The 27,293-nt window shown below is 41.0% G+C and overlaps 1 protein-coding gene across 3 annotated transcripts in view; it reads left to right on the top strand.

The window, feature by feature from the left end:
* LDLRAD4 (low density lipoprotein receptor class A domain containing 4) overlaps nt 1-27,293 on the top strand; it is a 272,734-nt gene that overhangs the window by 73,905 nt on the left and 171,536 nt on the right. For 2 of the 3 annotated variants that reach the window (XM_021388867.1, XM_021388865.1), the window contains exon 3: nt 20,137-20,596. In XM_021388867.1, coding sequence (XP_021244542.1) covers nt 20,557-20,596 — 40 coding nt within the window. In that variant the 5' untranslated portion in view covers nt 20,137-20,556. Of the gene's footprint in view, nt 1-13,937; nt 14,043-20,136; nt 20,597-27,293 lie in introns of those variants that run through there. The other variant, XM_021388866.1, reaches the window with a different exon arrangement.

The following is a 27,293-nucleotide window of genomic DNA, read 5'->3' as shown; positions in this document are numbered from 1 at the left end:
AAAGCTCTCCTGGTCCTTGGTTTCTGGTGGGAACGCGGGGATGGCTGGCATTTTGTTTCAAGGAGTTGCTGTTTTATACTCCAGTCCTCTGGAACTGGTCCATAATCTAGGTAGGAATGATTGCCTTCATACACAGGTTTAGTAAATACAGCTTTTCTACTTTATTTATTTTATTTTTACTTTCTTTTTCTTTTTTTTCTTTACAGAAACAGGAAGTGCTGAGGTGGTATTTGGAATTCAAAAGAGAATTTTGAATCTGATGTAGAATTTCTCTATGGAATCTGAAACCTCAGAATTTGAGTCTAATTTGTAGCAAACCAAACATTACTCAGGAAAAATAGTGGTTGTCAGTGCAAATGAATCCAGCTTTTAAACAAACCCAGGTTTGCTATTTTTTCCTGTTTGCTGCAGATTTTTTTCCCTGTCTAGAGTATGCCAGTGGAATTTATGTGGTTGTGATGCTTTCTGTACTACTTCTGTACAGGTAGTTAAGCCAGGGCTTTTTATAGCCTAATGTTGATGGTATTGCTAATGATATGTACAAATGAGGAAGCAGATGAGAGTTTTTGAAACATCAGATTAGAGTAATCACAATGTAAACATGTAATACACCGGAATAATCAAATGGCTTTCCAGGCAGATGGATTATTCTTCTTGCTGATTGCATTAACCTTTCTATTTGAACGTAGGTGGGGTGGCCGGTTGTCTGTCTCTGCAGTATTCTTTCATGGTCTTACACGATCCATTTCCTTCTTAGAAGCCAGCAGTTTGTAATGCTACTCCTTTACAGACTGTCTCTGATCTCTTTTTCCAACCGGAGTTGGCACTATTTTTTTGTATTGTCTTTTCAGGTAATAATACTTTTTTTTTTTTTTGCTGGCCTCGTATTTATTACTTATGCTGTAGTTGCTTGGAAATGAGATGGGTAATACAGGCTTGCATCATACTCAAATTTTTGCTCAACTTTCTGTTGTATGATGTAGTCTCATATTCAGATACTAAAGAGAGGAAAATAATTTCAAGCTTTTTAACACGACCCTCCTTTCTTCACCATAAGGAGAAAGGGAAAAATTTTCTGCACTCTTCAAAATGAATAGCGAATTTTATGCCCACCAAATTCATTTTTTCTAATGTTTGCTTTTTAATCCTCAGTGAATGCCTCATTCAGAGTTTAGAGGGAGGAAAAACTTCTTGTATGCATGCTGTTAGAGATAAATTATATTTCTGCTGCTGGAAAGTAGGCATTCAGTAGCTTATTAAAAACTGGCATTTTCTCTGCCGCATAGATTTGGTTGGCTTGTTTAATGGAACACCTAAGTGAATTTTTATGCATTGGGATTTTCTCCAACGCTGAAGACAATTTTGTTCAATTGGATTTAAACATTTAAAAATGGGAGTAAGAAAAGCTGCATTGATTAGGGTGCCACGTAAGATTTTAAGTAGAGGAACAACTAATAGTGTTCCTTATTAAAAGTAATTAATTGCTACTCGTGGGCAATGTGACCGAGTTACTGTTGCAATGAGACCAATGAGTTAGAAAAATTTGATTCCTATATCTTTAGGCCTCAGAGCTTTGCATAAGAGAAGTTTGATTATTTCATTTAAAGTATTTTACTTAACTTAAAAAAGACACAAAAGAGTATATCCCTCATGGATTTCTAAATGCTCTTGATTTTTCCACAGCTAAATATTTGGTAGGAATTCGGTTTAATGGCAGCTAAAAAAAAAATCTTTACTATTTGATACCTGCTTAATGGTGACATACATGCCATTAATTTGATCTCAGTCTGTTTTCTGTTGCACAGATGTTCACATTATCAAATCATTGTCTACTCGTAATCAGCACTCCTATTGGAAAAGCCAATATAGGAGTGGGGAACTAAATGGGTGTCTGAAGTCTCATCTTATTCTAGAGACAGCCTTTCCAAATGAGCAATAAAGGGCGGGCTGTGTGAGGAAGTGCATCTTTGGTGCTTCTGATATGTCTGTTCTGCAGCTAAAGGGAATACTTCAGCCTGACCGTTCACTCAGCACCAAGTCTTTATGCACTGAATAATTATTTTTAATGAATAGCATGGGGATTTAAATCCTTATGACTTAGTTATTTCTCAAATGAACTGGAAGTCTGTTTCCATAGTGAATATGAACTCATAATTTGCAAGAAGAGTTTGGAGTAATGTAGTTGTGCAAACCTGTATTATGGTCAGATGAAATGTGGCCAAACTTCTCAGAAAGATTTCCTTTTGATTATGAGAAAAGAAAACGAAAGGAATTTGTCCTGATGCTTGGCTGAAATTGAAATGAATATACCCAACGATTACCTTCAGTATTAACGTATTTAGGTGCACATGCATTCTTTTTTCAAGTGAAGCTTGAAGAAAATACATATAAAATCAAACATTTATAGTTTTCTTTGAGCTCTGCTTTCGGTTTACTTATAAAACTGTGAAATGAGTGTGACTTCCCCAGGTAAAAATCTGGTCAGATTGAAGTTGTTAGCAAAATTCCCGCTGGAAGAGAGATGAATTTCATTGAAACAAAGAGCACTTGAAGTATGGTGTGGGGTTAAAAAATAAACAGAAGTCAAACTCTTTGAAAAAGTCTGTATGTTTCTCATATACTTAATACTTTTATTAAAATAAAATGTATTTTTTTTTCAGACTAAGTCCCATCTATTTAGATAGTATTACTAAGCTAAATCAGTCATGTTTGTAGAAATTAGTTGTTCACAGTGTTCATAAGAACAATTAGTAGTGTACTAATAAAAAGTCCTCCAGTTTGATAACCTCTGTGCTCTTTTAGGTTTCCTTTGACAGAATATAATAGGGTTTTGACATGAAGTAGTGAAATTGTTAACCCTAAATAGATGAGGTGTTCATGTTACCCCCGTACAAGTAATGGTGTTTTGAAAAACAAAAGCCTTTCTTGTATTTAGTTGGTAAGTGGCTTGGTGACTTACCTTTTTGTTTTTAGTTTATGTTACTTAGTGAGTCAAAAAAAGACCTTAAAAACCAACATGGCCCTGCTGTCTCCGTTGCTTCCTTGTTTGGAGCAAGGAAGAGCTCTCAGCTCTTGTGTGGTGTATAAGCAGGGTTATTGAGAAATGTACATCCTTTGCCGTTTGTTCCTAAGTTCTCAATTTAAACACTCCCTGAGGCAAACAATGAGAGGCAGGGTTGAGTGGGGCCTGCCTGTTGGGCCCTGGTACTCAGTGCTATGTGTGGGAGACGTGCGTAGGCCCTGGGGATTCATTAATCCTTAGCACTACTAAGGAGGAAAGAGCTGTGGGCCATGGCATGCCCAGCTGGCCTGGACTAATACAGATGTAATGTGTTGGGAAAGGAGTTACAGTCGCAAAAGTAGTCTGACAGTCACTTAGGCCAACTCTGAAGAGAGACCTCCATAAACCCACTGACAGTAGTAAGGGGAGCAAACTAAGCACTGGAGTAGAGAGGAGGCCTCAGGCCTCGACATCTTTGAAGAGAAGAAAGCTAGCTCTAGGGAGCAGGGAGAAAGTCCTTGTGGATTTCCCCTGTTGTCTCCATGAAAGACTAAAAATATTTTCTCAGCACAGAAGGAGTCATAAGAAAGGCATTTTCTTTCTGGGTTGGTTCTTTTGTAATTTAATAAGAGATACTTATGATTTTTTTAAATAGTCCAATTTCATTTCTCACTGCTATGTGGAGTCAGCAGACTGTCTCACCAGGGGGGAAAATGCAGCACGATCAAGAAACAAAGTTAGAACAGAGTCCTCAACACAGTTATTTCAGCTTTTCTCTGTTTGGGGAAGTGTAGCTCATGTTGGGGATTGTCCTGTAGTTCCTTGGCGAAAGGTGTTTTCCTTGGCGAAAGGTGTTTTCCTTGGCAGTATTTTAGCAGCTGCCTGTTACAAAGCATTGCAGCTCGGTTCTTTCTGTCCTTCCACGCCTTACCTTCATCATTTATTCCATAATTTATCTGAACAGCTCTCAACAAACCCTAAGAGATCGTCCACTTCAAAGCTAGATTCTATTTCTTAACTCTCATACTTCTCGAGAGCTGTCAGGAGGTAGTTTTATATTTGGACAGAAGATTGCTTGTTTCACCTCACCAAGTATTTTTATTTAAGCATTTTTCCTTTAGGCAATTTCACATGGTCTCTACTGGATCTTTAGTAACATACACACTAGTAGGTTTTGTTTTAAGTTGCTATTTGTAGTTTTGCTATAATTTGGAGATAGCCAGAGGCTGTAGCTCCTGTAAGAAGTACATTTTCATCTTCCTTAACGTGAAGGAACTTGCTCTGCTAACTGCGTTTGTCTTAATGTTGAGAGTTTAAGCACTAACCTGAAAGCTATCCATAGGATATTTAGTTTAGAACAAGAGTGTAATTCCCACGTCATATTTAGGTAGTAGCATTGTTTAAAACCAGTCAGCAGCTGGATTTAATAGAGTCTGCTATTGCAGCCTTGGTTATGACTTTCCTTATTGATAAAATTGTTTGAAAGTCCTTGTTTTTTATTCCCTTCTTATTAAGAATTGCTTAGTTGTGAACTCTAAAAGCCTGATCTATCAGTTTGTTAAAATAGGCATACCGAGGTAGAGAGATTTTTTTTCTGTGTGAACTTTGTTCCTGACCTTACATTAGGAGCAAGGGAAGCCATCAAGGCGTCTTCTGCATTTCAGCTTCCTTCAAACTCATGTTTCTGACAAACCATAGGGCTGAAGAAGTTCATGTCCAGCTAGTACTGCCTTCCCAGCAGATCACTTCTCGCAGCCTAGCTGGAGATGTTAGACATGGAGCAAAGAGCTACCCTCCCACCATATTAATTCATTTTTAAAATTCTTTTGCATAGTCTCATAGCACATATGTTACTGTTGTTCCACGTATGTTGTTTCTTATGGGAAGAATATTAGGGGAAGCTTGAGATTTGGAGTTCAGCACCACATCTCAGTTGTCCAGCTGACAGGAATAAGCTGAGGGATTTGAAGCGTACAAATACATATTTTACTCATACAAGGAAATGCATCAGTTTTAACTTTAAATAGCTAGTGGACTCTCTCCAAATGTTTGGATGGGGTGTATGTGTTGATGGAAGAATACCGTATTGGTAAACATCTGCCTTACTATCTTAAGATTTTAGGGTCATATTCTTAGTGTTAATTTTTCTGTTACTGATGAAAATTTTAACTTTTAGGGGAAGTACTTCTTGTAGCTGTTTTCCATGGAAACTGTGCTAATCTTCATGCTTCCAAAAGTGAGATGCGAACATGCACAAACTATAAAACAAATGTATGTAATCTAGCTACTGCTTTTTATTAACTATTTACTATTGCATGATTGTTTTCAGCTGCTTATCACTTTGCCTATCTTTAACTTGTGATCTGAAGTTCTCCATGCTGGCTGTCTGGTTTCCAATGCGTTTTATTTTAGTCAACATGGCTCCACAGTTTCCAATAACAGGATTAATAAAAAGCATGTTTGGCGTTTGTGAAAAGAAATGCTCTGGTGGACTTTTCTCGAGAAGCTCACATTCCTTCCTTATTTAGAAATTTGACAGAAATTAGGGCTTTGCTTCTTAAGTTTCCAGTGCTGCTTTCAGTACGCGCTAGTAAAACATTTCTTGCCTCATCTAGCTTAGCCACATTGAGCCGATGTGATGAGGAAGCCCCTAAGGAGGTGCATGGCTCTCCGCTCCAAGCAGGGTCTGAAGTTGTTAAGCAGCATAGAAGCCATATATACAGGAGGAAAAGCGCTATCAGACATGCATATTTCATTTCTGAAGGCACTGAATGCTTGAATATCAGGAACAAATTCTGTAAAATGCTGTGCTGGGGAGCACTTGTAAGAGGAAGTGAATATGAACAGGTCTGAGCTTCTGGGCTGCTGGACTCGAGAAGAGTGGGACTTGGGCTGTCTGGAATTCTGCTGCAGAACCTGTCAGTTTGATTAGCTTAATGCATGTTCCCAAACAAACAGAGAGCAACATGATCTTTTTTAGGAGCTTGATTTGAAAATCTTAGTGATGTTCTCTGTACTGTGCCTTCAAGAGTATAATCAGAGAATGAATCATTTAATCAGGCTTTTGTCAGCGCGGGGCTTATGCGACTCCATTATTTGAGAGTATCAGAGCCTATGGATGCCAGTTTGGAAAGCCTTATCAGACTCAAACAAGGAAGACAGCTTTTTAGGTTTTGTTTATGTTTCTTGCTTGTGTGTAACTTTTAGTAGCATTTTTGAAAAGTTAACAATTTCTTGTTTTGATGAAATCGAAGTGTATTATCTTGAGTTTGCGAGAATCTGAGAAGGGATAAAGAAGAAAATTATTTTCAGCTACATATCTCTGGAATGATCTTAGTGAGATTTTCTAGTTACATTTTTGTAGGCTTTTTTGCACTTAAAAATGAGTTAATAATCTGGAAACGTAATGGAGTGTATTAATTCTTCATAACTATATTTAAGCAATCATTTATTTGCTTAGATAATTGTTTTTTAGAGCGGAGTAAGTTCTATTCAAATAACTTCTGTGAATAAATGTAAGTTTGAATAATGTTCTTTACCATTAAAAAAAATAAAATGTTATTTGCCTCTGGAGGTGCAGGAAACCTGCATGTGCTTCCAGTTCTCCTTATGGGGAAAAAAACAACATGGTTAATGAGCTGAGAAGCAGCACAGGGTATATACTTTAATTAAAAAAAAAAAAAAAAAAGGAAAAATGCTGCCAGCCAATGCTTGTTAAGAAACAAAGTGGAGCATGACTTCAGAAATGCTTCATGTTCCTGATTTGATTTAAATACTTTGTTTACAAAGTTTAAAAGCTCACTCAAGAGAAGAAACATTCCCATTTGCTATGCTGAAACAGTATTGTTCTCCTAATTTCTAGTAGTGCTCGTAAAATTTCAGAGGCCCCTGATTTTAGTGGGAAAAGTAGGAGCACAGTTGGTGCTTGGTGGTTTCAGAGAAGACCTGGATAGGAAGGAGCTAGAGATGAGGTTAGGTGGAAGCTGAGATGAGCTTCAGTGAAGGAGAGCAAAGAAGTGTGTTCCTGAGTGTCTCAGAGGCAAGAGGCCTCAGAGGTGAGGTGAATTTTTCAGCATTGTTATTAGTAATCACATTTTTAAATTAGTAATAGCATTTGCATATTTTTATTTCCTAGTTTAAAACAGTGAAAGAATGACAGAATCGCAGAGGTTGGAAGGGACCTCAAGAAATCATCAAGTCCAACCCCCCCCACTAAAGCAGGTACCCTGCAGTAGGTCGCACAGGTACGTTTCCAGATGACTCTTGAATATCTCCATAGAAGGAGACTCCACAACCTCCCTGGGCAGCCTGTTCAGTGCTCTGTCGCCCTTACTGTAAAGAAGTTCTTCTGCATGTTAGTACGGAATTTCCTATGTTCAAATTTTAGGCCATTACTCCTTGTCCTATCGTTACACATCACCAAGAGGAGCCTGGCCTCATCTGTTTGCCTCCCACCTCCTTTAGATATTAATAAACATTTATCAGATCCCCTTTCAGTCTTCTTTTTTCAAGGCTGAACAGACCCAGGTTACTCAGCCTTTCCTCATACAGGAGATGCTCCAAGCCGTTTATCATCTTTGTGGCCTTCTGCTGGAGGAGGATTGAGGAGATCCCTGTCTTTTTGGAACTGGGGAGCCCAGAACTGGACACAATAATATGTTCTTAAAGTGTGATGGAAAAGGAAATAAGAGCAGTCCTCTGAAAGAGACCCCAAGAGCCATCATTGCCTTTATCAATGACTGAAAAAATCATGTCTTGTTGTAAAGAAATTTTTGGGGAAGAAAATGAACCTGACTCCAATGAGCTGACACAGGTGATACAGCAATAATGATAAACTTTATAAAGGAAAGTGTTTTTTTATTAATGTGCTGCAAGGCACTCAGGAGATTCTCAGTTCCCAATTTAAGCTATAAAAGGTAATAGAAGGGCTTATGAAGTTTCTGCACAGTGAATGATTTCACGGCAATAGCTTTCTTTGTTTTAATGATGTGAACAGAGGGCATTTGCCTGACATCTTCAGCATCCCCAAGGGGAAGGAGAGAGGTCCAGCAGTTACATTTTGCAGTTCTGCTGACATAATTTGAGTGCTTTCATTGCAGCTATATCATGGTGTGCTTTGTAGATTGTGAGTTTTGAAGTTAAAAACGTCAGTAAGGAAACAAAATTGGAAGTTTACTGTTGCTGTTACTCAGCTGGTTGTGGAAATAAATTCATTTGGAGAATAGCAGGGGGCAGTGGTTTTAATGGGACATCCATAATCTTAACATTGTTTTTCATAGACAGGAAGACTTTTGTACGTAGTGGTGTTCATCTGAGGAACAACCAGTGGGAAGGGGTGACCTCCGTCTCAGACCTACTTTGTGCCTTTCCAAAATAATAATGAACAAACAGTGAAGAAGTGCATTTTTCATCTAGCAACAACAGAGGGAAGTCTGACTTTGAAATGCTGGAGCTGAGATACAGCTAACGTAAATTAGTTTGCATGTTACATGTTTACTTGTTGATTTTTTTTATTTTTATTTTTACTTTTTAGGTATTCTCCTTTTCTTCCCTTCTGTTCATTTTCATGGTAAAACTGACTTACTAATCTCAGAAAAACTATCTGGAAGAGTACTGCATCGTGCTGTTGTGAGGTGAATTGCCTTAGCATAAATTAGTTTCTTCTTGAAGCAGAAGAATGTTTGCATTAATGCTATGAGGTGCCCTAAAAGAACATACATTGCAGGATCATTATGTGTATGCATCTTCAAATAAAGACTGTCCACAAGAGTGCCTACACAAATTTTGTTTTTCTCTTACAGTGATGAGAGGTCTTATCATACTGTTCATGGATTTTGAACAGTAAGATATTTCAGACTATGAAAATAGTTATGGTGCTTCTTTCTTTTTTTTTGATTTAGTATATTTGTCTGTTTTTTGAAGGGAAGATAAAATAAAGTGAGGAAACTCGATCCCTTTCTCCCTTGCAGGGTGGAGGCTTCATCCAGCTGTGAGCGCTGCTGGCTTCCCCATGAAATGCTCATGCATTGCCCAACTGCCTTCATGTGTTTCAATTAAAACTTGGCATTGTCAGTTCAGATTTGTTTTAAGTGCATTTCGGTGGTTTATATTATGCAGCTGAGTAATGGAAGGCAAGGCATATGTGTGCAAAAAAGCCATCTAGTTGGAAGCTGGAGTTGAACTGCATTCAGTTTTTGTCAGTACCGCTTTTAAGTTTGTGCTGTTTTAATAGTTTCCCAAAGTGATAGTGTTACTGAAAGAAAAATACCCTCTGAGCTGGCATTTTTGATGTTTGCTTATGCCCACAAGGTAAATTTAGTTTGGTTATTTGTTAAAAATCCACATAGTTCTGTCTGCAAATGCATACTGGATGTTTTTCCTTGCCTGTTCTGTGTGTTCTTAATAAATAATAAAAAGGCCCAGGGCTTTTTTTGGGCTCCTGTATGTAAAATAAGTTTGGAGCTCCAGTCTTCCCACAAAGTCTGAATTGTAAAAAGGCTCTGTTTTGATGGCATAACATGATTTAACAGGAGCAAAACCTTTGACATTTTGTTGATTATTAAGTTTTAGAATTGCAAAGATGTACATGCTTGAAAATGACCTATCACAAATTCAAGAATGTGTAATGAATTGACATACTGGGGTTGGTTGGTTTGTTTGTTTTTGTTTTTGCTAGGGAACAGATTTTATACGCTATTTCAGTTAGTTTTTCTTGCATGTTGTTTAAAAATGAAGAAAAACACTAACAAAGCCAAAAGCACGAGTGGTGAGCCAGAAGGGGTGAGACAAGTCAGAAAAAAGCCTAGGTAAATCAGGACTAGGCTTTGTCGCTTATGCATACGGTCTGGTGACTTACTCCTTCCAAAAAAACCTGGGCTCTGAAGAGAATGAGCAACTCTTCCCTTTTGTTACAGGGAGATCGTTGCGTGCCGTTCAGATGGGTATTGTCCCTTGTGCCTTCAGTGACCACAGCATTGCATTTTTGTTCGTCCCATTATAGGAGAAGGGGCAGGAGAGAGCTGGATGGTGATTGCTGGGGTGTGGGGTAGATAGAATAATGGATTCATTAAGGTTGGAAAAGACCACTAAGATCATCTATTCCCACCATCAACCCACCACCACTAACCCGTGTCCCTCAGTGCCACGTTTGCACATTCCTTGATCACCTCCAGGGACAGTCAAGTCCATCCTGTGATGGATACGTAACACTGGGCTGGAGATGGGAATATCCGGTCAGCAGTGCACACGGCTGCTGAGCTGGGTTTGCCTGTGTAAGGGTTCACCTTTGTGGGTTCTGGAGCCACCATACTGCCTCAGAAAGGTTTTCTTGCACATGGAGGTTTCCTTACATCAGCACTGGGGAGAAATTACTGCATACCTGTGCAGAAGGTGATGTTAATTGCTGGATCAGTGCACAACCCAACCCCAAGGATTTTGCCTTTAAAAATAATGCAAAGTGCAGATATTTAGTGTGATAATAATTAACTTTGAACAGCGTACCAAAGAATTTTGGTACATTCTGAAGTGCTTTAAAATCGAGGTTTCAGTTTGTTTCTTAGAAATTTAGTGCCTAACCCAGTTTCTGCTCTTGATGCATGACTGACTGGGTAACATATGATGAACTGTGTTACATAAGATGCTCACATTGTTGATCCAAAGTTCTAGATATTTAACTCTTCTGGGATCCTAGTGTTTCTTGTTTTATTTTTGTCCTCTTTTCTCTTTTTAGTATTGAAAGTGTTGATACGAAGCCCTTTTCTGCCAATGCTGTTAGCAGAAAGAACATACATATACCCATCTGCCTGCTCCTTGGGCATAGGACTGGGTTGCACTGTCAAGAGCTTTAACTACATGGTATAGATTAATACAGGTGGGATTTTTTCTCTTTTTCCCTCTGTCTTCTCTAAATAGGTTTGTGTCTTGCTGTGGGATATAGTGGAATAAGAATAATCAGCTTCACTGGTTCCAGCTGCCTCCTTATCAGACAGCTGCCTTTTATTTGGATGAGCTTTTTTTCAAGAATGTTTTGAGAGGAGGACAATCTCTCCCCTTCGTTGCATTTTTCCAGCCCAAACATTTGGTTATTTATTGTGCTTTATTACTAAGTCCACCCTGTTTTCTCAGCTATAGGGCTACAATGCACATAACAGGGTCTCTATCAGAAAGCATTCAGTGATACTGGAAGTTGAATTATTAAAGGCAAAAACCAGAATTTAACTACATTTTCCACTTGCTTAAAAACAAGAAAAAATGTGAGTGTTCTTTGTTTTTACGATGAGACTGATGGTGAGTTAGCATCTGGGAAATACAAAGCTATATCTCCATAGCAAAGGTAGATCTTGTTTATCTGCAAACATCGTTACTTTCTTTTGATATGAGATTGCAGAGTTTCTGTTTGTAACTGAATCTAATAACACTTTGTAATTATCTATAAATTACACTGGTGTCAGCCCTTCCTGGAGGAGGCTGTGTATTAGTGAGCAGAGGGTTGGGGTGGGAGAAGACTGACAAGTTGGCTTGGAAGACCACTCATGTAATCTTAGGGGTATTTGGAAATAATCATTGTGTTCTTGTTCTAAAGTGGACGTGGAACAGAAAGACCAGAGAGAGGTCAGAGTTCCCAAAAAGGATGGACAGTACGGAAAGAGAACACGTGGGTGGGTTGTGCACTTGTGAGAAATGAAACAGCCTCATTTTCCTTAATACAAATGCGAATTTTTAAGCTGTTTTTTCAAAAACTTCTGTGTATTTTGCTTTCAGTTAATTAGTTAATGGAGGTGCTGTCAGTGTTGAATTGCTAACACACTTCTGGTCTGTGCAGTTAGAGTGCTTCACTTGCATCCAAACACGGTGTATCAGCGTAGCAGGAATGATTGTAAAGTATGACAAGAGTATATTAAAATGCATTTATTTCTAAAAAGTGTAGGTAAAAACGATAGGATGCTTTCTAAACTGTAGCCGAAGCCAGAGTCGAGATGCTGTTTGCCTGCTTTCATCAATACTAAACAAGAACTTCTTGACTAGGGAAATTTCTCAGATTTAACTGATAATAACATTAGTTCCCATTTCTTTATGCTGTTTGCTTATGTAGAAGCTTTCCTTCAAGGGCAAGAAAAAAATAACCTCTTTGCTTTTGTATGTTAAGTAATGAGGGATTTGAAAGACTGAACTGTGGTGTTCTCCGGAAAATGAGATTTAAGTGATCACCAGTGGATACTGCTTCCCAACTGTGTCCTCCGCTTGCATCTTGTGGTATTTTTATGAGTTGTTTTCCAACAGATTTTTTAAAGAAGACCAATCTTAAAGCAGTCTGTCTTGTTAGTATTGCTGGGAAATAAAAAATAGCTGGCCTACTACTTGATAAAAGGAGTTTATTTGGGGCGGTTTTACCACAATAATAGGATTGTAATGGGTTTGCAGAATGATAGATTCAAGCGCAAAATCAAATTAATCAAAATGTTGCTTTAGCTTTTTCTCTCTGATCTATTTACTAAGAGCACTCCTGGTACCTAAGCATTTCATAGCTCCTTAACCCACAGGTAGAAGCCGCGTCCACTTTACTGGCGGAATCAGAAGCCTCTAGAGATCAGTAACACATCCAAAAAGCAGAGGCAAATCTCCCAAGTCCAAGAAAAATAAGAGATGCTAAATCATTATTTTCTTCCTTTTCTCGTTTCCAGGCTGAAAGTTGCAGTTGTGTTGTTGGAACTATGGACTACTGAGGGAACTACTTAAGCCCTATTGACTGCGGAGTTTATAAGCAAACGTATTTAAGTGCTCGAGGTTGTTGCACTGAATTGAGAGCTCAGTTGTAGTATAATGGTAACTTTGCAATTTCATCTTGATGTTTTTGCTGGATACTGGGCAAAATTGAGACCTGGGCTTCAGAGAGGCGGACAGGTGTTTGAATCTGTTGCTTTTTGCAGCTCGTTGTAACTTTGTCTGAAAGTCAAGACTGGTAGAATAAGGAACAGAAGGCTCCAGGATTTTTCAGTCATCTAAAATACGGTGTCGTTCTGTAGGGGACATTTTAGATATTTCTTACAACAAGAATCCTTTCTGGATACAGACATACTTTTTTTTTTGTTGGTTTTCACGGCACTGACAGTACAGTGGATTTGCACTGTACGTGATCTATGTAGGCAGTTGGAATTGGCCGCAGCCCTTTTGCACCCAGCTCTGCTGCGGGGCCGATGTCCCCTGTTCTGTGTGGGGGAGCACCCTGCAGCTGCTGTGCCCGGTGGCTGTTCCCAGTTTCCTTTAACTTCGATGAGCTTGTCTGGAGGGCACTCTGCTTCCATTTCTTTTTGCATTTGGGCCACTAAGACTGTAAATAAACCATATGAATTGTTGTAGCATGGTTTTATCTGTAGGACGTTGGAAGTGGCTTTGTGTAGTGATGTGTGTGACGTGGCATCGGGCCTTGCTCCTGCATTCCTTCTGCTCCTGAGCAGCTGCTGCTCACAACAGATGGATTTGGATAGCACTAACTGAAACAGCCTTCCTGAAAGTTACAGAACTCCTTACCAGTGCTTCTTCAGTCAGTAAGGTGGCAGTCTATGTGAATTAAATTGTAAAGTTCATGTTTCATTTTCAGATTCCCATGGGTAGCTCTTCCCCTAGTCCCCAGTCATGTTTTAAAGGAGGGGCATGCTGTTCAGTGTCTGCATGCTGCTTGACATTTTCACATGGGAGATGCTGTCTTCAGTATTTCCTTTCCAGAACAATCACAGTACAGATGTTTCTGCCGTGAAGAACTTAAGTGCAGCTTGGCCTAGATTCCCAGTCTGCTTTTTATGAGTAAAATTGGTACATGTATGTGAATCTTTGCACATGTATGTGTATATTAGGATTCTTGGCTGCTGTGTTCAGTGGGAGGGGTGTGGCTGTGCCCTTGTTTCCTGGAGACTGCAGAACCCCCACCAGAGGGGCTGCTGATGGAGAGGAAGGTGCCCTGGTTGGCGTTGGTTATCTGCTGCCGATTGGCTCTGGTTGTCTGCCACAGGCCCGGAGGACTGCCCGCTCGCTGCTGTTATGTGAGGTTTGTCACTGGAGATGACAAATGATCATGTGCCCCTTCTATTATACTTGAAATCCTCAGTAAAGATAAAGACACTGGGAAGCTTGGGCTGGCTAAAAGCTGGGAAATGGGTGTTGCGTACTCAGAAAGCAGGGCTTGTAAACATCACGTTTTGCTTGTGGCTGTGGTGGGGCTGTTGAGTGAATGCTGAATGGCCAGGACGCGCCACTGCTTTTCCTGAGGTGAAAAGAAGCCAGAAGAGAGCTTTAGTGGAAGCAGTAAAGAGTGGGAGGGGAGGAGGTGAGGCCCATCTCTCAACTGTCTCTGTCATCTTGTGGTCAGCTCTGTGTTGATAACGTTCCTAACAGAGCATTGGTAATGGAAGTGTCTTGTTCTCCTAAGGCGCTTCCTCTGCTTGCGCGTCCCATGTGGCAGAGCAGCTTTCAACCAGTGACATCCTTACCCTGGGAGCTCAGGCTCTGTAGCTGTGACTCACAGCAACATACCCAGGGATGCTAAACGCCCTATGGGGTGTAGTTTGATATCGGGTGCTCCAAGGCCTTGAGGTTTGCATTATCCCGTGGGTTTCCGATGACTGATTGTTTCTGATACAAGTCACAGAGACACAAGTCAAAAACTTGTGCTCTTTTCTCTGATCTGCTTAGTGTAATGTAGTTTTCACCAGCCTTCTGCAAATTCAAAACTGATGCTGTGTTATTGTGGAAGAAGATTAATTGAGACTGGATTCTACTCCTCCTACCTTGTCATTATTTTGGCAAATAAAATTCAGAGCTCAGGTTTTTCTCTTATTGGTTATGTTCACAGAGCAGCACGATTAATGATTTCTCTTGACATCTTCTGGTAATTATAGTTTTATTAAGGTCCAAAAATAAACAATGCAGTCTTCTCATTTGCCCTGCATAACACAGCTCGTACAATTTCTCGCAATAATTATCTCATCCAAACCCAATAGCTTGTCATGGAGATTTGAGTGAACTTTTCCGCTGGGGTTTTACTGCATTCTGTCAGCGGAACTATGGGGAAATGTATGACTCTCTACTTTGTTCATAGAGATAGAATATAGAGGACTCATATTAATTATTTCAGTTAACAAGATTAATGGAAGGAAGTGTGGCACGCTCCTTTATGTTATCAGTTATTTATAGGATTTGTCCAAGTGAAATACTCCTTGCTATCTGATTACCAGAGGCTATTCACTTTGGCAGGAAGCTACTAAACAGGCCCATTTTCCATCGGTGCTTCATTCCAAAAAGAAATAAACAAACAGGAGCAGGAGGTGGAGGAGGAGAAATGCCTTTACTGAAACGTTTGTTCTTTTTCTTTTAAACTGGACCTCGCCTGCAGTGTTTTTTGCAGTGTGTGTTGATGTTGGCACTGGGGATATATCTTACTTTCTAGATCATTTCCTAAGAGGCTAGAAAAAAAAGATGCTTCATTTTGGCAATCTGCCCTCTTCTCGACACTCATTTCCTTCTCCGATTGATGCAGGGGGCCACAGCTTGCTTTGATAGTCCTCATGTTTGCTGCAAGTCAGGGGGTTCTGTAACAAGAAGGAAGGAAAGAAGAAAGCTTGAGCACTATTCCTGAGCAAGCTGAAGCATATCTGAAAGTATCTGCAAGAATAGAAATATATATGACGTAACTTAACATACAAACTAATTTTGTCAGACACTGAAATTCACCAAAAAAGTGAAGTACAGCAGCTGCTTGAAATGTCACAACTAAGCTGTACAAATAGTGAAGATAGAAAGTGAAAACAAATGATGTATATGTGTGCGTGAGAAAGATGTGATTAGGTAAACATATTTTAAACATCTGGTTTTCAGTTTGATTTGTGTATGTTCTCCTGTGAATGTTGCCTTGAGTTTTCTAAGTGGTCTTTGAGTTATGAAGCACAGTATTTCCCAAAAGCCACGATTCACTTAGCACTGGTGCAGTGTTATCTTAGAAGGAAGACAAATGGTAGGTGGAAGTAAATGAAGATCACACTGTGAAATGCAGATCTTACATCTAAGAAGGATGAGGTATAACTGATAAATGTTAGTATCTAGTTTAGAAGTCTCCGTAAGAAGCAAAACCAAAGCCTGGAAAACTCAGGCAGACTGCAGTAGGGGATGGAGAGGTAAGCTCTGTGTGTGCACACATGCTTCATTTTCAGCTGCTCCAGCAAACTGCTGAAGTTTTTTTTACAAGCACTGTTTCATAAATACAAAATGTTGGAAGTTGTGGGTTTTTTTTTTTTTTTTAAGCCAGAAGCTTCTTAAATTTATATCCAGGTCAATGTTGCTTTAAAGCATAGGAAGTACCAGCCTTACTTCAGGGAAACGTTGAAGCATATGGGTAGTTCAGCACTGGCAGTCCTGCCTTCAGACGGATTGCTGAATTCCTGGGTGTGGAGGCTTGATTCAATCCCCTGTTGCTCCTGCCCTCCTGCAGCCACTGTTCAGCAGCGTTCCGCAGAGGGATTTGGTCCCACTGCCCTTTTACGCTTTCTTAACCCAAAAGCTAAAAGCTCGAGCAGGGAATCCTCTCTATTAAACTGCAGCTCACAAACTGGTCAGTAACTTCCTCAAAAAGTCAAACATGTGGGTTTATTCTGCAGACAGGCCTTTTACAAATGGTCAGGGACTGTCCTTCAGGATGTCTTGTGCCACGGACAAGCACACAGGTATATGGTCAGTGCTCCTTGTGGCTGTGCCCCTTCAGACAATGCACCCGCTGAGTTCTTGCTGTGTGTGTGGGAACCAGCAGCATGTGGCCAGAGAAACAGGCTGTGCATAGCGAGAGGAAATGGGGACAAAAAAAAAAACCAAAACAAACTATTCCACAGTATTTACATTTTGGTCAATGTTTTTGAGTTGTTAAAGATGTTTAAGAGATACTAGTCTTGGAAAAATCAGTGTTTCGCTTCTTTCAGTGCAAGTTCCTCTAGGCTCGGTCCTGACTAATGATTGCACAACACTTCATAAAATGCAGATATTATTGCAGGATTTAATTACGCTCCCTGGCTGCCACTTCTCTCTCAGATTATTTTTTAAAGTGGCCCTTTAATATATAATCGTCAGCTATTTAGAAAAGAGCAATAACAGGCTGGCTGGCTAAATATACCATGAGAACCTATAACTCGCATAATGTGTTAAATAGTCCAAATATTTTGTTTGCAATTTATGTGAGGTTTAAGTGATGCTGCCTTTCCCAAGACTAAATCTGAGAAAAGTGGAGAGGAGGGAAAAAAAGAAAGGTTTAATTTTTCTTTAGGCATTCAGTCATGTAAGTACTGAGCTGAAAATCTTTATAGCACAGCCACGTATTTATAAAATACGATGTTTTCCTTTGGTTTGCTTTGGAGACTATTCTAACACTGCAGTAGATGAATAAAAGCAGAAGTAGAAGCAGAGTTCCTGTTGCAAAGGAGGTAACAGATGGAGCAAAGAGAAAGTATCTGGGTCTTTCTATTTTAGATTTTCCCTTTACCGATACAATGGGACATGTTCTCACCAGGGTCTCCACAGGTTGTGAAAATTATAATGGGCACATTGAAGAGCACACACTGTTGTAGTTCTGTCAGCACTGCTTAGTTTCCTGCCTGTGTCTTGCCAGCCACCTCCCAGCTCAGTGCCAAGGGAGAGGAGCGTTTCTGCAGCAGAAGATGCTCACTTAGGGCAATTGTGAGGTGTCAGACTCTTCTTGCATTTGAAACCTTAAGGGTGGTCTTGAGCCTAATGCCTCAGTGCAGTACCTTTTAAAGTTTGAGCTCCGAGTGAACTCTGTAAGTGTTTCAGTGTCCAGTATAGTTGTTAAAATCCCATACTTTCTCCGGGAACAAGCAGCAGTTGCTGAATGTGCCAGCGTCGTAGAGTTTCTGCAGCACTGCTGCGTTCTTAACAAGCTTAGCAGGGATGCTGAAGATGTGGAAAATAATTTTTCTTCCACTAAAAAGTTAATTTTCAGAAAAGTAATTGTATTTTATTCTCTTAAGAACCATATCTAATATGAAGACAAAGCTATTTAGTAACAAGAGAGATTTTTCCCTGGTTGCTAAGGTATTGGTGTGAATCTCTTGAGAATCGTTAGGATGAGGACAAACATCAAAATGCTGAAAATGGAATGCATCAAAATTGTGGATTAATAAACCAAAACCATAAGCTAGGAGGCTGAAAATGAATGCAAATATGGCCCTATTCTTGTAAATATAGAAGAAACTCAGTCCTCTAGAGAAAAAGCTTGGGAGATGAGTGCAGCATCTATCTGTAGTCATTATGGAATAGTTAGCATGCTATGAGGAGCCAAGAGGAATTTGTGCTATGGTGTATGTATATTTTACTTGTTCAGTGGTACGTACTTTAGATTAAAATGACCTCATATGAAATGGCTGTCTGTTGCACAGAGCACTTTGAAGGGCTGAGGTTGAGGAATAGTAGCTTGTCAAATGCTACTCTAAAGTTCTTATTCAACTTTTTCTGATAGGGACTATTACATGTAAAGGCTTTGTTTTCAGTTTTTCTTTCACTTTTGTGTTCTCTTCTGTTAAGCTGGGCTGTTTGGGTAAGGAGTGAGGAAAACGTCTTGAATCTGATCTGTAACCTTATACGAGCTGAATTTCCTGTGCTGTGATTTGAGCAAAAATTTGTGTTTTTCAGAAATACTGACTTCCCAGAATTGAGAAAGCAGTAGCAACATCATTAGGATAGAAGATTCATCATAGCATCCAACTTTCATTTGGTGTATTCCATAGAGTCAGCGCTCATCAGGTGTCACGCTCACTCAATGGCAGTAACACACCTGAGAGCAGATTCTTTTTTGTCTGTCACAAAAAGTCCTAATAAAGACATCGAGGGCCAGCTGGCTCTGCACGCAGCAATTTGTGCAGAGCAGGAGATGCAGTGAACTGTGTGAGAATCCACTCTGCAGTTTGGGGCCTTGCAGCCTTACACTTCAGCATATCGGGCAGTTGCTAGGTGCTGCAGGTCAGGATAGACACCAGAGTGGGGTCAGGGAGCAGGCTGTGAGTTGTGCACATCTGCTGAGCCCATACTCGCATCATTCACTGGAGCATGTGGTGCTGGGACTGACTGCAGTCCTGGCACCTGCTGCTGTGGGCTGCCCCGGTAGGTGGACCTCAGCCTGATCCAGTACTGCAAGTGCTGACTAGACTCATTAGTTAAAATCCATTAGTAGATTATAAGATCATCACTGACGTAGTTTTGACCTGCCTGTGCTACTGAATGAGGGGAGCCAAGCACTACAGAGGAGGAGGAGGATGGCTGGGGAGCGAGTGGATTCTTCTCCCAAGTCCTCTGTTCTTTCTGTGAGCAAAACCATTCCTTTTTTACTTAAAAAACCTTCTCCCTAAATATGTACTTGTCTGCTGCTGTCCTTCACCCCGTAAATGTATCCTAGTTTTCAGAAAACTAGGTATGAAGCAGCTCTGGTTTACAGGGAGTTGCAGACAGCCATGCTCTTGTGGACAAGTAGTATCAGGAACAACTTAACCACCTTTCTCTTGTACAGCCTGTGGGTATTTTTAACATTACCAAATTTTGGAAGATGTCTGAGTTGTGTCATCTGTGTTACAATTGAGATTTTAAACAGATAATCAGTGGCACAGATGTAGAAAGGTCTTTAACGTCAGAAGACAGAACAACAAGTAGAGCATTGGCATCCAGTGCTCCGTTTTCCTGCTCCAGAAGAGACGGGAAGCAGCTATATGAAATGCTAATAATCTCACTGTGGTTTTTGAATAGACTAGACTTGGAGAGCCTTGAGTATTTTTCCTTTTCCCTTTCAACTGCAATTTTGTTATTGTATTGCTGCCCCCATCTCTGCTAAATATGGCTTTTGAAATGTAAATCATATCGTGTTCTCAGAGATGCATATGACACCCTCAGCACTGTTCCTCTTTGCACTTCAAAGAGCTGTGTGGTCACACTTTACATCTCAGCAAAATCGCAGTATTTGCCTTCTGAAGATCTCTTTTAATGTGTACAATCAATCCCTGATAATGTGTTTTGGGTTTTTGTTCCCTGGAGTCTGTTAATTTTAATGTTGCTACAGGTCATCAGGAAACATAATCTCTTCTTTTTTAATTTCTCAGTGAGCGTGCCTGAGGGGAAAGAACACAAGAGAGGAGAGACAACTGAACGCCACCATTGGCTGGGACCTGAAAAAATGGTGCTGGATGAACAGAGGATTAGAACTTAATTGTAAAACGGAAATCGAGTCTTGGTGGATGATTTTCTTCATTTCCACACCCACCATGGCCCAGATCCTGTGGCTGGCTGGTTGATGGGACTGTCCAGTGCTCGCTGCTTGGATTCAGTGCAGATATCCTCAGTGCCTACGGACTGAAAGACCTGGGATCAGGTGGCAATTGGATGGTGCCAAATCCAGGAATGGAAAGAGAAATGGACTCTGACGAGCGAAGATGGAAGTGACTTGACAGCTCCAAGCTCAGCAGTTGTCTCCAGTAAGGACAGGTTAAGGTTGGAATCACAAGCTTCGCTGGGAGAGCAGTATGCAGGAAGCTGGTTTTCAGGCCACAAATGCTTTCACAGGTAAGGATTTCTCTTGTAATTGAGCTAATGCTTTTGAGGCAATTTACCAGAGTTTTGAAAATAAGTTGAGTAGCATCTTGTAGTACTTCCAGCTTAAGTAACGTTTTAAAACATTTCACTTGAGGAACAGTTCAACACCGGTATTAACAGTGAATAATATCTTTATTTTCTGCCCCCTGAAATAGATTGTTATAAGCCTTAGGGAAGTTAAATCTTTGCTTTCCTCATTAAAGTACTCATTAACAGCTTAACAGCGAGTAGCCTCCTGGGTCAGTTGGGCCTGTCTCCATTGTATAAAATATTATCTGTTAGGTTGCTCTTACCTTTAACGTGGGATTTTGGTGAGGGTGCAGGATGGACATGGTGTCAGGAGGCTTTTCCGAAACATGGCAGCATTGAGCTTTATCACTGCAGCCAGAGCATGCCTCTGGGGAGAACTTGCAAGGTAACGATATGATAGTGATAAGACAAAGGGGAATGGTTTTGAACTGAAAGAGGGGCAATCTAGTTTAGATGTTAGGGGGAAATTCCTTACTCATAGGGCGCTGGCACAGCTGCCCAGAGAAGCTGTGGGTGCCCCATCCCTGGAGGCGCTCAAGGCCAGGTTGGATGGGGCCCTGGGCAGCTGAGCTGGTGGGTGGCAGCCCTGCCCATGGCCAGGAGGGTGCAACTGGGTGGGTTTTAAGGTCCCTTCCAACCGAAGCCATTCTGTGATTCTGTGATAACTTGTGCTTTAACTCCCTCCCTCCCCTCCTGACTCAGCTGAGGTGGCAAAACTGAAGTATCTAAATGGTAATTGTTTCAACTGACGCCAGTACATTTCTGTGTAGATGTGTTGGAAATAATGTAGTAAGAGAGGATACAAAGGTGGTGGGTCTCCCCAAGAGAAGCTCCCCCTAGTGTAAACTCCCCTAGAATGCACTGCACTCCTTGTGCCTGAACTGGTTTCTAATCTGAGAGGGGGGAGAAAGCAGGATCTTCTGATAACCCCCTTCCTGCTTTGTTTTTCCACTTTGGCAGGCCAGCTGAGACCCTGTGAGAAATGGATAGAAAATCAACTGGATAGTTCTCTTGCTTTAGTGGGCCTAGATAATGGATTAGTGCCAAAGTGAAAATAAGTGATATGTGAGACATTTATTTCTCTAATTAAAAATTTCTGCTTTCAAAAGTTTGCTGGATTATGGCTTGTATGTATAGGATTATTGTTTTCTGTCTCTGGGTTCCCTGCTGTTTGAGGAATTCTTCTCAGGAGAGACGAGCAAAGCTGTTCATGTCCCCAGGCTTTTCCCTATCGCCCAGCAGACCCACCCTCAGAGGCTGATCCCACCATCTCACTGCAGCAGAGTGGTTGCTGTGTGTCCAGGTGCCCACACTTTCATGTTGGTTCAGCATGGTAATGCAGTTCTAGGGGAAATCCCTTAACTGTCCCATTGCCAAGTGTTGCTTTGATTTACAGCACAGTTTTCATGTGTGAGCGATTTGTTTCGTGGAAGCTTTGTTCCAAATGTGCTCCACTGCTGATGGGAGATGCAAAGTAAGGAACCACTTCAGGGCCTTCCTGCCTCTTCTGGACATGCAGCGTGCTCCCACAGCTCCCAGGTGTGATGCTTGGATGCTTTGTGCTTCTTCCTCCTTGCCACTCTGCCAACTCTCCTCCACCTCATCCTCCTCTTCCTGCTACTCTTTTGCTCTCCACAATAAGTCGTGCTGTTTAGTATCTGTTCCGTCTTCCTGCCCTGTCTTCTGCTACAGCTCTTCCCTCTCTGAAAACTCTGTTACCCTTAACACCCTTGTAATACTGTATTATTTTCTTTCCAACTTCAAACTCTTCTGCCACAACATCTGCTATCCCTTTGTGCTAGATGGTTGCGTTCTTGGCTCTTGGATCAGACTGCTAAGACAGCAGAGCATCAGAATGTTATTAAACTCATGACTGCTACTGGGTGGAAGAGAATGGCAAATAATGGAACTGGTCTCCTTGGAGATCTGGGACAGCAGTCAGATTGTGGTGACAACCCAGCAGATTCCTACCTGTTCTGGGCACTTTGAGAGCCTGAGGGTTGTGCCCTCTCTCATAAGGAATTCTTATATTCCTTGGAGTTGCCCTCAGGTAAAGAAATTAATAAACATTTTGAAATCTTGTTAACTGTACTAAAGAATTATTAAACATTTAGTTAAGTTGCACCACGCATTCAGGAGACTTGTAAAAGAAATGGGCAGGAGACTTGTAAAGCAAGCAGGTGGAGTTACCATTGCTTTTATATTAGAAGAAGGCAAGGACTTCCATTTCTCCTAGCTTGAATCAAATTTGTTTTTTGGTGGTGCTTCTTGTTCCTTGTTAGATTTATATAGCACATTCTGTGGTATACAGTGGGTAGGTGTATATTTCTTAGACAAATTCATAGGAGCATGTTATGCTACTGTAAGCTTTGCGGTAACACTGTAGTGGTAGGTACATATAGTTCCTCCCCTGATCGTTGGTGTGCTGCTCCTGTTGTTGGTATGGTGAGTTCGCTGTAGAAGAAAACAGCAGTGGCTAGTGGCAGAGGGGGCATGACCACATGTAGAAATGAGCTAATTTGTACAGAAAAAGCTGGTGTCTGAAAGCAGCGCAGTGTCAGCACTAGCAATGCCAAGTGATTGCAGCTATTGGAACAACTAGGGTAATCATTTTCAATTTACAGCTGAATGTAGCGCTGCTAAAAGAAGCCTTGGAGGACAGTACCTCTGTGTAGCCACCTTTAGAGTGTTTCAAAACACTCATTTCTACCTTGCCTAATAAGCTGTCACCTAGGAAGGCTTTCTGGTAAGGCTAGGAGTTACTTTCATCCTGTCTGTACGCTCACTTTACTTGTACAGATGCCAGAGTTGTTGTTTGTTACAGATGGCTCTTGTTCTGAGAGGTATACTGTATTTACCATGTATTACCAAACAACAGTATATGGTAAAACCCTTTTAACTTTACGGCCTTAAATGCTGATTTCAGTGGATTGTGCAAGTATAATAGGTTCAGGATTGCAGAAAAGGCAATGAAAGTGCTTCAAGGCTTGATTAGGAAAGAGATGGCTGAGCCTATGATGATAAAAGGCAATTTGAGTGATAGCAATCATGTTCTTCAGAAGATGAGAAAAGAGAATTTCAGAATGAAAGCAATGGTATGCAAGGAAGTAAGCTCATAGAATTGACAGGAAATGTTTCTTGGGAGACAAACCTAAGAAATTCAGGAAGGCTTACAATTTCTAAAAGATCTAACTTTTTCTTTTCTAGTCACAATAAAGAGTTTTAAAAGCACAAATAAAAGGTGTCCCAGTTAAAAAAAAAAAAAAAAAGAGAGGATTGCATGATCTGAAAAATGAGAAGGACTCGGAACAGAAAGTGGAAACTGTATGTGTTAGCAAGATGAATATAAAAGAACAGTTGGAGTATGCAAGGTCCAAATTTGATAGGCCAAGGCACAATATAAAGTGCAGCTAGTAAAGGACGTGGTAACAGGGAAACATACTATATCCTCTCTAGTAATAAGAGGAAGACTGACTTTCTGTACTACTAATTGAGAAGGAAAGCCCAAACTCGTGATCTGATGTGTGAAGTTTGGACTAAGTAGTTAATGACTTTTTTTGCACTTTCTTTGCCAAAAAGGAAGATTGCGATCAGGTGGCAAGAAAAGGAATACTGCTTCTAGACAGGTACAAATTCCAAGCAGAACAGGAACAAAACTGATTATAAACTAATTAGATAAATATTTTAAAACAAGCTGCAGCTTATTAAATTATCTCTCCAGCATAGTATGAAATAGCTCGAGCAATATCTGAGCAATTAGCAGTTACACTGGAGAACATTTAGAGGACAGTTGAGGTTCAAAAAAACCAAAACTGAAAGAGCAAACAATGCTTCTACGTATAAAATTTCCTGGGACCTTTTTTTCCCCTTTCAGAGTAGATAGCTTATCTTAAGTTTTTGGGGAAAAATGTCAGAATCAAATAATCAACTGTTTGTTTTTGTTTGTGTTTTGTTTTTACGACTGACCTGTCACTGATAATGGGATAAATAAATGTAAATGATTTTCTTCCAGAATGTACCTTATCAGTTGAACCTAACCTCTCTGTGAGTCGAGAAAGCATGTCTCAATTCTGGAAGGCTTTTCACTCTTTCATAAACAAGGTGGCAATGTGGGCTACAAGGTGGGCACCCACTTGGCTGGAAAGCTGTTCTCAGGATAGTTAATACTGATTCATAGCCAAGCTGGAAGGATGTGTCAAGTGTGATTCTGCCCAGGATTGCTTGAAAATATTCAATATTTTAATTAATGACTTAGAGGATAGAATCTGCATGCAGAATTTCCAGATGACACCAACGAGGGAGAGAATGTAAACTCTCCAAGCACTGGTTTAGAATTCAAAATTAACGCAGTATATTGGAGAGCTGATCTACAATATATATGATGCAGTTCATTAAGGACAAGTTCTAAATTGTGGTTGGGCTGGAATAATCAGCTGTGTAAATCAAAATGTAGTATAACTGGTGAGACAGCAGGTCTGCAGAAAACAGATGGGCAGTTGCAGGAGAGCAGAAAATGGCAATGAATCAACAATACTATGTCATAAACATTATGCTAGAATATATGGACAGGAGTCTGTGTGGAAGACATGCAAAATAATTTTTCCATTCTACTTAGCATTTGTGTGGCTGGTATACTACTTCCGCACTCTTTGGGCCTGTTTTAAGCATCCAGAGAAAAGGAAAAAGGCCAGAGATCTAGACAATGTGTCCCTTGAGAATTAAAAAAAATGCTCTGTTTCAGAGCAGAGCAGTAATTCTCAGACTTTCTGAAGCTCTTTTTCCCTAGGTTCCCAAGAAGCAGTGGGGTTTTGTGCTGAGGCACGCCTGACACCCTGAGCTGGATGGCTGCGATGAGCAGCGTGGTGTAGGGCCTGCAGTGGTCTGATGGTTGGGAGGCCCACCTCGCTGGCATGCTTCCTAGCTGCCATGAAGGGAGCACCTCCTTTCTTGGTCTCCCTTGGTACTGTGCCAGTGCTAGGGTATCCGTGGTGGGGAACAGGGGCAGCCGAGGTCCATGTTTTAACATCAGCTCCTTTCACCAGTGCATGTTTTGAGTGCTGGTTTAGCATATCAGAGTGATTCTGAAATCAGCTCTCCATCACCGATGACTGTGTGGCACGGGGAGATCCAGGATGATCAAAGGATAAGGGGAATACTGTGGAGTGAATTAGAAATCAGTGGTTGAAGCATCCTGACCTCACAGGGTCAGCTTAGGTCCATCAGGATTTTATTAGCACCGTCTCAGCATAAGCTCTGACAGACCTGAGCTGACTCTAGGGCATTCCTGCCCTGTGACCCTCTGCACTGCTAGAGGGATTATTAGCTCAGGCACTATGGAAACTGGAATAAATAGCAGGAGGTTGCTTTGTGCAGTGGGCCCTTGCCCTTCTATCTAGCACTGACTATTTCTGTCGCCTTCTGATCCTGCTCTGTCATAGCTCCACGTCTTCTCCCTCACACCTTTTCCCGTGGAAGTGATTCTACCCTCAAATCTTTCAGTAATCCCTTGCAGCCTTATCTCAAGGTCATTGTCGCCACAGCTTGACCTTGGGCAATATCCAAACAGGCAGAGTTACTCCCAGGAAGAGCCCCTTGGCCTGGCTGATACTCCACCAGGCCCCACTTGGCAGAGAAACTGAGTTTGTCTGTTTGGAGTTCCTCTTGGCTGGAGGAATGCAGCTTGAGGGGATGCGCTCACCTCTCCTCTGTGTACCTCTGGCATTGAGGACTTACGTAGTGTTTCCTGTCATGGGTTTCATGCTTTCCCAACCTGTCGCTGCCTCTTCCCCCAGTGTCCAAATTCCCTCTGTACTGAAAGTCCTCCATCCATCCCCTTCTGGGCCTCACTTCAGGATTGCATACCCTTGTGGCAGTCTTCCTATACTTTTTGCTACTGTCCTTCACCTTCTCTTGTTTCTGGACTTCTCCCACTTCCAGACCAACTCCAGGTTTGTCTAAAAGCCTGTTCCTCTTCTGTAGACTCAGCCCTTCTCCTCTGTCCTCCTTAGGGGTATCTCTCCACCTCATACCTCAGCTGCAGTAAGTCCTGCTGGTTTATGCGGGACCTTTCATTGCACAAGGCATTGTGAGAGCCTGACACTTCATTTGGCTCCTTCCCTCTTGCTTGTTGTGCTTAACTGGTGATATTTTGGGTGAAGATGTCTGGCCTGGCGATTATGGTTCCAGAATAGGGAGGCTCCTTGGAGGGATTGCATGGGAGACCAGAGAAATTGCTCCAGCAGACTGCATATGCTTCATTTGGCCATTATTTGTTCAGAGATTGAAAGAATGAGGGAAGATGTGATAACCATTTAAAAATATATGGAAATTTCATGTAAAGAGGAAGGTAATAAATTCTGTTTTCCAGTTCTGTTGGGGATAGACAAGGCTGCTGAAGTAGGGAGATGTAGGTTAGACATTAGGAAAATCTTTCTAATGGTAAGAGTAGTTAAAAACTGCAGTCGATTGCCTAGGGAGATTGCAAAGTCACTGAAGGTTTTTAAGAACAAGTTAGACTAATATCTGTCAGGAATGGTTTATGTATAGTTGATCTTGCCCTGGGGCAAGGGGATGGACTTCATGAGAGCACTTCCAGCCTTACTTTCCTGTGATTCTATTATTACTGCTTCCCTGGATA

Source organism: Numida meleagris, chromosome 2 (assembly GCF_002078875.1).
Source record: "Numida meleagris isolate 19003 breed g44 Domestic line chromosome 2, NumMel1.0, whole genome shotgun sequence".
In the NCBI taxonomy this organism is placed as follows: Eukaryota; Metazoa; Chordata; class Aves; order Galliformes; family Numididae; genus Numida; species Numida meleagris.
Note: the sequence above shows the minus strand (reverse complement) of the source record. Positions and strands in the feature narration are given on the sequence as shown.